This window comes from Rhinichthys klamathensis, unplaced genomic scaffold (assembly GCF_029890125.1).
Source record: "Rhinichthys klamathensis goyatoka isolate OS25496 unplaced genomic scaffold, OSU_Roscu_1.1 h1tg000019l_1, whole genome shotgun sequence".
Classification (NCBI taxonomy): Eukaryota; Metazoa; Chordata; class Actinopteri; order Cypriniformes; family Leuciscidae; genus Rhinichthys; species Rhinichthys klamathensis.
The window spans coordinates 5,668,453-5,683,491 of NW_026606570.1; the positions used below are offsets into that span (position 1 = coordinate 5,668,453).

At 40.4% G+C, this 15,039-nt stretch overlaps 1 protein-coding gene across 2 annotated transcripts in view; it reads right to left on the minus strand.

Annotated features, from left to right (window-relative positions):
* LOC130072093 (uncharacterized) overlaps window positions 1–15,039 on the minus strand; it is a 39,546-nt gene that overhangs the window by 15,374 nt on the left and 9,133 nt on the right. Inside the window, exons 3-10 of one of the 2 annotated variants that reach the window (XM_056237045.1) lie at window positions 7,667–7,795; window positions 7,345–7,536; window positions 6,949–7,114; window positions 6,324–6,507; window positions 6,139–6,224; window positions 5,702–6,028; window positions 5,320–5,499; window positions 4,383–4,520 (exon numbers count right to left, since the gene is read on the minus strand). In XM_056237045.1, coding sequence (XP_056093020.1) covers window positions 4,383–4,520; window positions 5,320–5,499; window positions 5,702–6,028; window positions 6,139–6,224; window positions 6,324–6,507; window positions 6,949–7,114; window positions 7,345–7,536; window positions 7,667–7,795 — 1,402 coding nt within the window. Of the gene's footprint in view, window positions 1–4,382; window positions 4,521–5,319; window positions 5,500–5,701; window positions 6,029–6,138; window positions 6,225–6,323; window positions 6,508–6,948; window positions 7,115–7,344; window positions 7,537–7,666; window positions 7,799–15,039 lie in introns of both variants that reach the window. The other variant, XM_056237036.1, reaches the window with a different exon arrangement.

The window sequence follows — 15,039 nt, forward strand, 5'->3', positions numbered from 1 at the left end:
ATATTGAAAAGATATTTGTTTACTTTATTTTTTAGATCAAGCATTGGAATAAGATGTTTATCGGGGGAGCTAGAACACCCAACAGAAAGACCCATTCACCAACTAACGTTACAGTAAGTCAATTTTACCCACGTACTGTTCGAAAACCTACACTGGGATCGTATTAAGTGTGATTTTCATACTGTTACTGATGGAAAGTCTGAGTAACTTTCTGTCCTTTTGTCTTTCTTCTGCTGAAGTGGCGCCCTGAAAGGGGAGATTCGTGTCACCTTCATCAGTCCTTTCTTTAATCACTGGAAACCATTAAGGGAAAGACCCTCAGATGCAGGTAAAATTATTTGATGGGGTTAGGGTTATTTGATTTTGGTGTACCAACTGGCATTTTGTGTGTGTGTGCTTCCCTTTCTATGATACACATTTCTGACGGGATTGCCATGCTTTATGTGCATGTTTACATTTTTAATCATGTAACAACTAACAGTCTCAAAGATGACTCAAAGATAACATTTTTACAATTTAAATAAATTTCATATATATATATATATATATTTATGTTTCCTCACAATGTCAAATGTGCTTGTTAAGTGCGGCAGCTTTTATACATTTTACAATTTTAATATGCAAGTTAACATTATGTCGAGTCAGCAGGGCTAACGTTAAAACTCGCCGTTTGTTACATTATGTATTAACCTTATAAAAGTCTGTCTAGCTTTAGCAAATGTAACATTATGCTGGTCCTAATAAAGTTAAACCGTTATTAACGTTAGCCCTGAATGTGAAACATGCATCAGCCATCATAACATTAACGTTAAATACCTTTGGTTGACTAACATAACGTTAGCTGTTAACTTAACGTTACATCTTACAAGTTACTGTTGCCTCTTGCAAACACGTACCAGTAGGGGTGTGAAGGTTATTATATAACCGTGAGACCGACGGTTATAGTTGAACACCGTCATTAGAACTCTATAACCGCCAAAACCGTTATTCAAATATTTTTTTACAAACATTTTTTATCATAGAGAATGTTTAAATACTATTATCAGCTTACGAGGGAAACAGAGGTGGAGAGTTAGTGGTGCTTCGGGGGCTGAGTGCTGGAGATGATTCGGGAGAGGTCTGTGCACCTTTACCGATCAGAGCGCGCTGACACGGAGTAAAGCCTTGTTTATACTCGACGCGTCCGTTTCTTTTACTGTCTATGGTCCGCGCGCACCTTGCAAAAATGACGCGTTGGGTGCGCAAGACCCCATTTTCCTTGGCTGTGTGCACAGGGTTTTTTGTAACAGTGCGCACGGCGCCGCATCCGAGGATGAACGACTTCATTGCAAAGTTTTTTTTTTGTTAAGGTTTTGTTTACTGTGTAAACAAAATTTGTAATCAGTGTCTGCTCGTTTATTCAAACTAAGTTGTCCTATAACAGACGAACGTCGCAACGCATACAGTTAAATTTTCATTCAAGCTCCAAACTGCAATTATTGTTAAGGGGCAACCTAATGGCTCTGCTCTGGCGATTTTTACAAGCATGATACATCTTATCTATTTTTCAGGACAATGCCTGGTGAGAGCCACTACAGAGTATCATAGCCATCGTTGGAATTTTGAAAGGAATTTTGAAAGGACGTGGGTGAATATCAATCTGCCAAATGAACTTTTTTAGCATGCACATTCACATCTGTATATTAATACTGATTATTAACTTTGTTTGTTACTGGAAAGAACTTAGCTTCTGAACTAAGAACAAATAACTTTTTGACTGAAGGACTTGACCGTATTTTATGTGCATTTTAGCCTATGTGCATTTTAAAGTAAACCCCATGCCGTAATGGAAAAAGTATGTACATATATTGGACAGTTGCTTGTAATTGCTATCAAATATTGTTTACATAAAATAAACATGTGTATTTTTACATATATTGGAGAAATGCTTGTAATTACTGTCTATTAATGTGTATATAAAGTGAATCCATACATTGAGTAAATGTCATGTTGATATATTGGAAAGTTGATTTTAATTAGTATAAAGCAATGTTTATATAAAGTATACCTCATACATTGATGTTAAAAGTATATAGAAGGTAAAGCCCCATACATTAAAGGTACAAATATGTAGAAATATTGGAGAGTTGCCTGTAATTATTGTCAAATAATGTTTATATAAAGTGAACCCCCTTATTTAAATGGTACAAATATGTAGAAATATTGGAGAGTTGCTTGTTATTACTGTCAAATAATGTTTATATAAAGTAAACCTGCATACATTAATGGTAAAAGCTTGTAAATTTATTGGAGATGTGTCTAATTACTGTCAAATAATGTTTTAATAAAGCAATAACTGTTAAAAATATGTTTCTGAAACTTAATATCACAAGATCTTGTTTTTTTGTACAGGATAAAACCAATATTTAACAGGAATTTACTGTAAATGGATTGAATAATGACATAAAATAAAAGTTTAAATCGATCAATATACTGGTATTAGGCTTTAAATTAGGGTATCTGAAGGTAATTATACAACATTTTCTGTGTGTTTTACATAGAAAAGTCTTTACTTTGACAAGGAGTTCTTGTAGATGGATTGGATTATCCTAAAAATATACCAAATAATACTGTATTAAAACAGAAGTCTTTGTTTTAGTTATGTAATTTTAAGGTATTTCTGCAATATTTGTAAGTTTTTATACAGATTTATACATTCGTTTAACATTCAACAGACATTTTTTTATGAGATTTTTCTTTTCTTTCTACAGCAGTTTGACTGTAAAAATACAGAAAATGTTTACGGTAAATATCCGTTTTCAAAAAACAAAATTTTTCTGTAAAATAATTTAAGTTTTTTTACTGTAATTTGACGGTAAGTGGTTGGCAACTTTGCTGCCAGACTTTTTACCGTTATTTTACGAAAAATTTTTTTACAGTAAAGACCTACTGTTCTGCAGGCCTTCTGTCCTCCTCCGTTTCGGATGTCTGACCAAGAGAAACTAAATCTTCTCTGCCCGGTTAGGGGACTAGATGCTTATGTCCACAGAGCTGCCCTGTGAAGGAAGTCCAAACAACTGTTCGTTTGTTTTGGGTCACCCAGGAAAGGGTTCCCATCGTCTAAGTAGAGGATTCACAAGTGGGTGGTTGAGGCTATCTCACTTGCTTATGCATTGGCCAGCCAGCCTTCACCTTTGGCTGTCCGGGCCCACTCCACCAGGAGTATGGCCGCTTCCACAATGTTACGGTCAGGAGTCTCCCTCCAGGATGTATGTGATGCGGCAGGCTGGTCCTCACCACACACATTCGTGAGGTTTTATGACCTTGACTTTGGCTCAACTCCAGGGGTGTGGGTGCTTTTGTCTTAGTGTGTGCATACGATTTCACACGGACAAGCACTTGCTCATATAGCGGCATGGGTATAGTGTTCCCACAGCGTTTCGACAAAAAGCACAAAATAAAATCATTTGCGCGTAACGCGCCAGATGCTCAATTTGCGCCATTAATATTTGTTATTAAGATGAAAGTGCACAGCACATATTTACATATTCATGTAGACGGCGCTCTCAGCAGATTGGGTAGCGTTGGATGTTCGCTAACAGTAAGTATATCGCTGGTCATGTATTTCGAAAAAAATGTTTCCCTAAGCAAAGAACGTAAAAGAACGTAACCGTGCGTTTATCGGGGCCTTAACTTTACCTGCTGTTGTCTTTGTTAAACAGTGTTACTTTAGAAAAAAGTAGAAAAAATAGTTATTTATACACAATTTGAATGTCACGTTTTGTAATATTTTCATTGTTTTACTTTTTGTAATATGGATTATTTTTTTGTTAACAACTGTTTATTAAGTTTTCTTATTTAAAGTCAAGAAACACAAGAATACAAAGCAAAAAGCTACTATACAAGTTGAGAACCCACCCCTGGTAGACTTCAAGAAAATAACAATAAAATACAAACATAGAATGTAGACCCAAAAACATATATATAAATAAAAAAAATAATAATAATAAAATAAATAAGTAAATAGATCAATTACATGGATGTTAAAAGGGTTGACACACTATCAAAAGCAGCTTGCCATAAATTCACAGTCTTGTAATATGGATTATTAATTACAATGGAGGCACTGCCTCCCTTGCCTCCTCCTGCTAAAAATTCTGCTTTGCCATCACAGAAATAAATTACATTTTAAAATATATTAAAATAGAAAACAGTTATTATAAATTGTAATGCTATTTTACAATATTACTGATTTACTGTGTTTTTAATCAAATAGATGCAGCCTTGTTGAGCATAAGAGAATTCTTTCAGAAACATTAAAAATTCTGCAAACTTTTGAAGATAATGTAGAAGACGTTTGTCATAAAACAATTGTAAAGTGTGATCTTCTTAGTTGTACCAACCTTGTTTGCTATTGATTTTAGGTTCCCTTGCTTCTGTGACACTGCTGTCACTTTCCTCACTAAGCTCCACCTCTGATGCCGAGCCATTGGCAGGGAGTCCTGAAGTGAGCTGATCTTTGATTTTATTCCTCTCAAACTCTAGCAGATAAAACAAAATACACACAACTATTTCACTTTTCATCATACGTTTCATCATGACAGGTTTTGAGAATTGTTTAGCCTATCCTGTCTTGACCGTGTCTGATTGGAAAAAGAAGTGTGTCTATATATTTTTGCCAATATGTCATCTATGTTATCTGGTACTCTATGAATAAAAATGTTGTGGGTCTTTTTAATGTGAAGCAGTTGTTTTTGTACTGATACCAGACTTATTCGGTTGTTATGAACTTATTTGTTATGATCTTATCTTTTGGTTTGTGTCCATCAAGATCCAAATAAAAAAGAAAATAGCGAAATAAGATAAATCATCTTTTAGTGGTAAAGTATGAGATTCACTGGATTATTAAGAAAATATGCATTACTATATGCTTTTGCAATATATCTAAAACATTTTTGGGGAAATAATGTAATACTCTTCTCTTCTTTTTTTTTTTACCTTAACCATAATATGAATTTATTCATTACTCTAATATAAGATCTTAGCCATACTGCATAGCGCACATAATACTCAACTCATTAATATAAGTAACCACTATAAAAAAGTCTAAAGTGGTCTTTCTTTTTGGTCCTTGTCCTAAATTGAGTAGCCCGTCAGTAGAGTAATGGGACCAGTGGTCGTGGCCTTAAAATTTTACACTATCCTATCTTAGTATATGTTTGAATTAGAAATCACTTTTGTCATAACCTTTATGGTAAAATGATTGACTCTCTCTAAATCAGGCTAAAAGTCTCAGGGGAAACCCTGTCTATGAGCAATGAGCCACAGTTCTTGACTCACTGTTTACTTTGAACCACCTCTGTTGGTCTAGGCCTGATTCCAGACCAGTGCTCATTTCAACACATTCTTCATAGAAGTCCCTCAGTCTTCCCCTGTTCCTGCTTTTTCCATTCAACTTCGAAGGATCCATAGTTTTCTCCCCATCACGCTTAGTCAGAGTTTTTCCTTCCTGCAATGAATCTTGAGAAATGCAACTGTCCTGAATCTTGATAGTGCTGTCTTTAAAATAAAATACAACCTAGTGATTTACAGCAAAAGCCTTTCACGAGACAACTTCAAAGTTTTACATTGTGCTGGCAAGCAACTCTATCCAATGGCCTTGTCCTCTCACAGGCACAATAAAGAATGGAGAACCAAATTGCTGGAAAAGATTTGCACTCACCTGGCACTTTAATTTTATTTTCGGTCACTTTCACATTTTCTTTTGCTGATGTTTGCAGTTGTTCTTTGGTGTTGGAAAGTGGTTTGTCTTCAAGTTCATTTCCATCTTTATGTGGTTGCGATTCTTCCAAACCTTGGCCCTCTCCCCACTGACTACGTGGTTTTTTAGGGCGTTTGTGATGTCTTCTTTCTTTCACGCTGCCATTCATGTCTTCACTATCAGTTGACAAAGCACCTCCTTCTTTTGAGTACTTTCTGGCCTTATGCACAGATCTTTCCATTCCAAGAGGGATGAACAAAGGGGAAGAAGGGGGCAAATCCATAACACCTGCACAGAAGGCATGATTACAGTGAGGCATTCAGTAAATAATGCGCCCTGGATCATTACTTTTAAGAATGCCAGTGGGAAAATGTAACAGTAGCAGCATTAAGACCAACCATCATTAGAATTGATGGCTCTTGTTAAGGTTGGAGCTGGACTATCGACCGCTGGGGTGCCAATACCGTGCCTTGAATTCACACATCTGTAAAAGGAGAAAATGTTTACAATGACAACCTATTTGGTCTTGCCAAAAAGTCCTGCATTAAATAGTTTCTTGATCTTGCACGCAATACTATCTCACTTGTAGCAGGGTTTCCCTCCATTTAGACGGGTCAGTCTGAAGCAGCTCCTGCGGCCTTGCTGAAAGCCAGGGGCGTATCTGTATTCACAGCAGGAACTGATCCTGGCTGCCATGATTCCATTCACAAAGATAGTAGCACTGAAGGGGAAGCCCAGATGTCTCTGAGATGTGAACTGAATCTGCTCTAGAGGTAAAAAGTAATTCATAATACGTTTTTAACTTTGTAAATATTCATTTATTTAAACATTTTAATTTAATATTTATTTAAACGTGTAATTTATTTTAGTAGAATAAATAAATAAATAAATATTTCAGATCTATCGGGTAAAGTAAAAAAATATGAATACTTATCTTGTTTTTAGCTTACAGTACAAGTAATTGTACTGTTAATATTTTGTATTAGTTAGTTCAGCATAATACATAGTGCTGATATGCATAATGCTTTCTTTGTATTTCTTTTGTTCCCTTTAGGTGGGTAGAACAAGTAAAACAATTGCTTACTGTATATGTGGTCAGAATTTAGATTTGAGAAATAGCTTCTTAGATTATATAACTGTTTTTTTTTTTTCTTGGCATAAGATCTCAAGCAGTGTATTCAGTGTGGTAACAGGATAATGAGCTTTACCTCCCGGTTGGACAAATCCTTTAAACACACAGATGTTCTCCCCTCCACAGATCTGCTGAAGCACTTTCATCTCATCCTGAGTGTTTCCAGGAAGCCCCTGCCCCAGGTACGTCATCGTCACAATCACATTTGACTTCTTGGACTCCTTCTGTGCTTTGAGGTAACTCTGGAAGACAGAATCCAAATATTCTACTCATCATGTAACTATTTCAGAAGCCAGTAAAGTGACAGGCATGTTTAAAAAATACTGTGGTGAAGATGCCCTGAAACATTTTAGGAAAAAAAATTCCCAAAGCAAAGAGACTGTCATACTGACAGGCCAACTGTAAGTTATAACTCATCACTTATAACAAAGCTGCTGTGTCAAATCTCTCAAAAAAGTCAGAGCCGGCTCACCTGCTTGAAGTCAGGAGCTCTTTGCGAGTTGATGGAGGAGGTGGAGCCGCGGCGTCTGCTAGTGCTGAGATAAGGACATGAGTGACTGAGTTTGGCCCTTGCTGCCTGCAGGTTTGACATCGTTCCTGTGATAGCAGGAAGGTACAAGTCACTCAACCGTCCTCTGATTCCTGGCTGGCTTGACTTGTTGGTCTGCACAGATTAAAGCAGAGAATTTCATCATGGGAGACAAAAAAATACTTATTTTGTTCACTTGGTACTTGTCAAATGAACTTCACTGCTGGTATGAATCAACATGCAGGTCCTGTATCTGTTGAGTTACTTTGTAAATTTCCACAGCATTGTTTCCATCCAACAGAATGAGGCTGCCTTTACGTGTGAAAACGCTATCCAGAGAATTACGCCATGTGGGAGTCAGAGGTCTCTCGCCCCTACGACCTCGAGAACGAGTCTGCTGTCAAATACAAGAACAGTTTTGAAAGGTTAGTTATGCCCAAGTTTGGTTATTATTTATAATGATAAACAGAATAAAAACCATTTGGTTTCTGGCCAAAATATATTTAAAATATTTTGCCCTTTTAATCCCTTTAACCAAACCTAGAGAAAAGTTTTATTTCTCATGTGTTGTAGTTCCCTTTCAAGGGAACTCGAGCTGCATTCGAGACGCGGTGGGAACGCTCTGCGTGATTGCGTCGTGAAGCTTCTGTACAATCAGTCCAATGAGAGAGCAGGACGTCATGTGACGTCATAGACCAGGAAACTATAAAGCACCCCTGAAAGCAGACCGTGACAGCTTCTGTTGCCTTCAGCAAGCGATCTCTGTACTCTGTCTTTGTCTATTTATTGTTGTCTGTCAAGCACACTATATCAGTGTTAATTTTGTCAGCAAATTTTGATTTAGTTTTAGTCTTAGTCTTTTGACTAAAATGGCATTTAGTTTTAGTCATATTTTAGTCATCTGAATTGTTTTAGTTTTAGTCTAGTTTTAGTCGACGAAATACAATAACATTTTAGTCGACTAAATCTACAGTAGATTTAGTCGACTAAAATATAATGGGTTTAGTTCAATTGTAATGCGTTAATTTAGAATTTCTCTAAAATTTCCAAACCCATTTACTCCCGGAGAAAACATCTATTAACCTATTAATATGAATGATTTTTAAGTTTGAACATGCAATACAGATACATATTTAACTGCTGTTACTTAAAAAATATCTTAAAATTAAATAAAACCACTTTTCCTAAAGTACAACACAGTCTTCTTTACAATGAATGATATATGCATTCCTTATAACTACTTGCATACATCATTCTTTATTCTTTCAAGCAGACATATTTATTTGTATGAATTCAATATAATTAATCCTTATTAAAGCTATTAACAAACAGTGAATGCTTTTCTCTTTTTCTTTTGTTGCTTGATCAAAATTAAGGACACGGACCGCATTATGTTTATTGCCACTGTCACTTTAAGACGTCGGATCATGTCCAATGACATGCGGATACAATTGCACTGATGCACATCCGATACACTCACAGTTTAAGACATAACCAGCATAGTTTACATGAATACTCTCTAAAACGGACATTTAGACAGACTGTTGTGTGTATTTGTCCATTCAGACACGAAAGACAGCTCAATTCAGTAGCCTACTCGCGCGCTGTAGGTGTATTGTGCATGACTGCACGCTTCGGGTTAGGTGTGTGCGCACAGAAAACCGCACCGAATAGAACTCTTTTTTGCATCGTCACTCTTATTCAGATCTATATTACTGCTCTACTCATTCTCCCAGACGTTCACATTTTTTAACGTTTTATGACCGCGGGGTAGATCACGTTACAGTAGCCTACAAATGTGCGCATCTATCACACACGCTCAGGACATCAGTTCTGACGGATCGCTTCCCAAATCGTCACTATCTAACATTTTCGTCTAGTTTTTATTCGTTGACGAAAATGTCATTAGATTTTCGTCATAGTCTTTGTCATTCAAAACTAGGTTTTATTTAGTTATCGTCTCGTTTTCGTCTGTGAAAAAATGTCGTTGACGAATAATTTTCGTCGTTATTTTCGTCAACGAAATTAACACTGCACTATATATCATTATTATGGTGAAACAAGAGTTTAAGCGTTGTGTTGTTCCTTGCCCTCGTTTTCTCACGGGTGGGGACACACATCAGCTTTGTGTGGCTTGTTTGGGAGTGGAGCATGCCCAGTCAGTTCTCGAGGGAGCTGACTGTGAGCGTTGTGAGAAGCTATCCATGAGAACGCTCCGCTCCCGCCGGGCGTTCTTTGAGGAGGACGGTTCGGTTCGCGTTCCCCGAGGTGCGGGTCCCGCTGTCGCCGAGGCACAGCGGCGGCTTTCATATTGGGGTTCGCATATGGATCTAGTAGCGGGGCTTGAGACGGGCCCAGCCCTTTCTCAGCCCTTACCTATTGGATCCAGTGCCTCTGCCCAGGAAGGAGCCCGCGCTGCGGCTTCTCCTTCCCAGGTCGTGGCACCAATGGTGAGACTATCCAGTTCTGAGGAACTGGATGTCGCCAGTGTTGACATGGGGGATTATGAGTCTTCGCCAGCTCATACCTCCGGTGATGAGGAGCTTTTGGAGGTATTATCTCGTGCTGTAGCTAGATTAAAGATCGATTGGCCAGCCGATGAATCTGAGAGTGTTACTAAAAAGAGTTTGTTAGATGAAAGATTTCTACAATCTAGAACACTACCTCCACGTCGGGGACTATCGTTCTTTCCTGATCTCCACACTGAGGTGTCGAGATCGTGGAATAGACCGGCTTCATTCAGAGTATTTAATCCCCAGACATCTAACTATAGCAATGTGTTAAGCCTTGTTTATACTCGACGCGTCCGCAAGAGCGCGAAGGTGCGCGCGGCAAAAATGACGTCATTGCGGTGTGGGCGGTCGTGCGCGTTGGGTGCGCAAGACCCCATTTCGCCTGGCGGTGTGCACGGCACTTTTTGTAACATCGCGCGCTGCACCGCATCCGAAGATGAACGACTTCGAGCCGAATCTGGCCGGGCTGGTACGTCTGTACCAGCATGTTTATGATCCTTCTATACACAGAGACATTTGCATTGATGGGCGACCATAAAAGCCTCTCATTTTGTGAATAGGAACACATTTGCATCAAGCACCCAGTTTGCACTTGTCTAAAGTAACTGCTTATATTTATAAAATAAGCCTACAATAGCAGAAGTAAGCCCTGCGGATGAAGTTAAGGTTTAAACACTCTTCAATAAGGCTTCAGTTGTTTAAAGCTCCAGTCCGTAACTTTTTTAAGTTAAAAATAATCCAAAATAATTATATTAAAAAAAACTTATTCTGCCAGTGGTCAAAACTATCTGCTTGCCATAGCTAGATTCAAAACGGTTAGCTTGTAATAATGATTTTAATTCCAGTGGTACTGGTGGGTTTCCGCGGGAAATTCGAGCATGTCTTTGCGTCATGACGTCACACCCGTACACATAAAGAAGGAGTTTCGGCTTCTTCGGCTATACTGCGCGTGACGAGATGTTTAGATGTATAGGCTTTTCTCGCAGCACTTTACATTATTAAACTTATGGCATCCAGGAAGATCCAAACAACAATCATCAGTGTCAACTGGAGATTCAGCAGTTATAAAACCCAAAAGACTTCGTACTTCGGATTTAAGGTGGCTAGAGAAAGAGAAAGAAACCGTCTCATGCGAACACAAGGATTTAACATCGGCGGGGCTTTTGAAAAGTGCGTGAACTCCGTGTTTTGAAGGGGTTCAAAACGGAAGAAGAGACAGCTTTTTTCTGCTGAACAAGTAAGACATTTCAATAGTTCAATCGTGTAACAGTACGTTTTCTTAATTCACACAGTTATGGAGTTTCCTTTGTTGTGCCTTTCTCGTTTTGCTATTATGGAGAATATGAATTCTGAACTACACAGGTAACCATAAAACACATTAAATTTAACATTAGTCACGCAAGGCTGATGTTGTTAACATGAATTTGAGAACAAAGTAGGCTATAATTTGCACGGTTGCTGTAAATCGCGTTGATTAAATCTAACGAAGCTTATCGTGTCGAATGCTTTTTCCCCCTTAGTTGGTCAGAACAAAAATGGATGTTACTTACTTGTTCAGAAGACATTTTCTTATGAAAATTCTTATGTTGGTCAAACTTTCAAAAAGTGAATCTGTGATTCTGTATGACAGTAGGCTATCCACACAGCGCGGTGACTGACAGCAGCACTCGCCTCAAAGCACTTTGTTCATCCGCGCTGTTTCATGCCGATTTACAACCCACGTAAAGATGATAATTCCGCGAATCACTGCAGTTACAGATTTCGAACAGAGAGATGGCGACAAAGAGGAAAAGTTACGGACTGGAGCTTTAACTAGTTTACATGCAGTGAAAGTACAATAAACCTACTGCATTTATTACTCTTTTTATATGAATCAGCAATTAATAAACTACTAATAAACGGCAAACAAGGGGGTAATCCACCAGCCGGAAACTGAAGTCTCCCCGGGGGCCGCCATTGGCTAGCAAGCCTTCACCTGCTGTTAGCATCCCATTGACTCCCATTCATTTTTGCGTCACTTTGACAGCAAATAACTTTACATCTGAGGCGTTTAAAGACTCCATTTGTCCATTATTTATTTCTAAAGAAACACGACAATGTATAAAAGGCTCCATTACTTTGTATCTTACGTTATGGCCCCGTAGAAGCCGTTTTTGTAAAAATAGGCTAACGATTGCGTCATAACACGCGACTCTCTGTCGCACAGAAGAGAAATTACCGTATAGACAGAAGTAGAAGCTCGCGCGCAATCGGGGGGACGTGGAGGCATGAAGTCAAGGGAGAAGCCCATAGAGTGTCATAAAGTTGATCCTGCTGCTAGCTCATGGACAGCTAATACTCACGATCTCCGGCTCTGCAAGATTCGGAAGGGAATGATTCAGATTCCTCTTGGCACAGCTACTAGAAGACGTACAAGTTGCTCACGTCACATCTACGTCGTCCAGCTCAGTTTGAGCCTGCGCAGTGCGCTTGGCAATCAGGAAGTGAGTGCTTCTAATTGACTTCACTTTTCTCCGTTGAAGTCTATGGGGTCGCTGTGTCCATTTCTTTTACTGTCTATGACGGCAAACTACTTCTTCACTGCTGATTCCTGGTGTTTTAGAGAAGAATTACTCGGAGTCGCCCCCTGTCGTTTCACAGAATAGCACAACGGCGAGCGCGTCAAGTATAAACGCCTCGTCCGTTTGGAGAGGTGCGCGCGCAGTCAGCGGAGACTCGCGCTCGTGCGGACGCGTCGAGTATAAACAAGGCTTTAGGTGCTGCTGATTATGGTTATGTGACGGTGTCTCGGGCTGAAGAGACGCTCGCGAGCTATCTCTCTCCCGAGTCAGCGTCATCATTAAAAGCCCCGACGTTACCCACCAGACCTCTAAAGTCTACGTCTTCTCTGGTGGGTAAAGCATACTCGGCAGCAGGTCAGGCTGCGTCATTCCTGCACACTATGTCTATCCTGCAGGCGTACCAGGCTGATCTGCTGAAAGATATTGATGATCGTGAGGAAGGGAGTGCAGATGTAATTCAAGAATTACGTTGTGCAACAGACCTATCGCTCCGGGCCACTAAGGAGACGGCCAAGTCAGTGGGCCGTTCTATGGCAGCCCTGGTGGCCACGGAGCGCCACCTATGGTTAAATCTGTCAGATATCAAAGATAAGGATAGGTCTGTTCTGTTGGACGCTCCGCTTTCGCCTTCCAGTTTATTCGGCGACGCTATCAACTGTGTCGTCATTAGGTTTCAAGATGCAAAGAAGCAGTCGGTCCAAAGGTTCCTCCCTCGACGATTTGAAAACGTTTCTGAGACTGCCGAACGTAGAACTTTTATTAAGTCCGAGCAGCCTCAGCCGAGTACCAGGTCCTCACAGCTCAGAGTGCGCCAAAAACAAAGCGTCGCCGCCCGGGCTCCTCCACAATCTGGGGAACCTGGGTGGCGGTCGCAGTCCAGGCCAGCTAGGGGTAGGCAAGATCTGAGGACTGTCATCTCTAAAAAAGTCTGGACTAAGAAGAAGTCCTGACTCGCAAGGGGTCAGACTTCTGAGGGTGGTCCCCTCCGGGGAGGGACGGCTTCGAGAAATTGTTCCTCCTCGGCGCCCTCTGGGGGGCGATACTCTGAGGGGGATCGCAGCGCTGCCACATCGGTTGTTCCCTGCCGGTTCGCCGTTTCAGGGCACGAGGTAGGGTTGGGTATCGGTTGGGTTTTATCCGATACCAGTACCTACTCGGTATTTTTAAAAAGGTTCCGGTGCTTAAACGGTTCTTGAAACGGTACTTAAGAAAACGAAACCGCACACACTTTATCAAAAAATAATACCCTTTTATTTACAGGGCCAAACTGGACACAATATTAACTTAAATCTTTAAACAATATAAATACAAGTAACATATGGTAATAATAAAACCAATATAAAATAAAAAAAATGTACATTACATTTTACACATTTACATAATATCAAATAAAACAATATTGTATCAAAGAATGTAATAATACTGGAGATTAATAGAGATTACTAGCAGCCTCACGCAGTGACCGTGAGACTCACGCAATTGACCCTTTTCACACGCTCTCACGCCACACATCCATTTTCTCACGCAGAGAAAAAATCGCGGACAAAGAGGACACCGACAGACAAGACAGAGAAGGTTACTTTTAATATGGAACAAATCCACAGCTGTCAGATTCTGTCAATATTTTTACGAGATTCACACAATAAATAACGTTTTGGCTCTTTGAAATGTGACAGATCGCTGTAGCGCGTCAGTTCAAACGGCATGTGATACAGCAGCCTACAAATCCACTGCTTCTTAGCTACGCAGCGTTGAGTGATCCTATGAAAGAGAACATCTCTGGTTACTGGTGTAACCTATGTTCTCTCAATAGGGAACGAGACGCTGCCAAGCTCCTCGCGCTGCCGACCAGCTTCCTTTTTCGGCAGAGAAATCTGAGGAGCAGATGGCGCGCGCACGCCAACATAATATGACGACGTAAGTGCGTCGAGGCGGCGCCCGCGCCATTAGCCAATGAATTGGCTTGATTCTATATGGAATTCAGACTATCGGCACACCCAGAGGGCGTTCTGACGCGTAATTTTACACGTGAAATGCAGCCAAACCTTGCGAGCAAGAGCGCGCATGCGAGACAGAAGAGACTGTGCGTGTGTGTGTGCGTGTGTGCCTAATTAAGTCAGGCACCGAAATCAGGCACCGAAATTGTCGTTCTTATTCGGTCTGGTTACTACCGTTTACGTCGGAACCGGTTCCCTATTGGCACCGAGTTTCGGTACCCAACCCTAGCACGAGGTGTCATCGTCCCCGTACAACGGTCAGTTCGGTTGTTCCCTGCCGGTTCGCCGCTTCAGGGCGCCGAAGTGTCAACCAAATCCCGAGGCCAGTCTCGAGAGACTGGTTCCCTTAATGGAATTCATGGCAGCGTGGAAACTACTGCCAGATATTTCTCAGTGGGTCCTGCATGTGATAGAAAAGGGTTACAGAATTCAGTTCGGTTCTCGTCCGCCCATATTTCTGGGGGTCCTCCCCACGGTGGTGGTCCCCGAGCAGGCTCGGGTTATGGAGCAGGAAGTGCTGACACTTCTGCAAAAAGGGGCTATAGAAAGGGTTCCTCCTACCAGCAG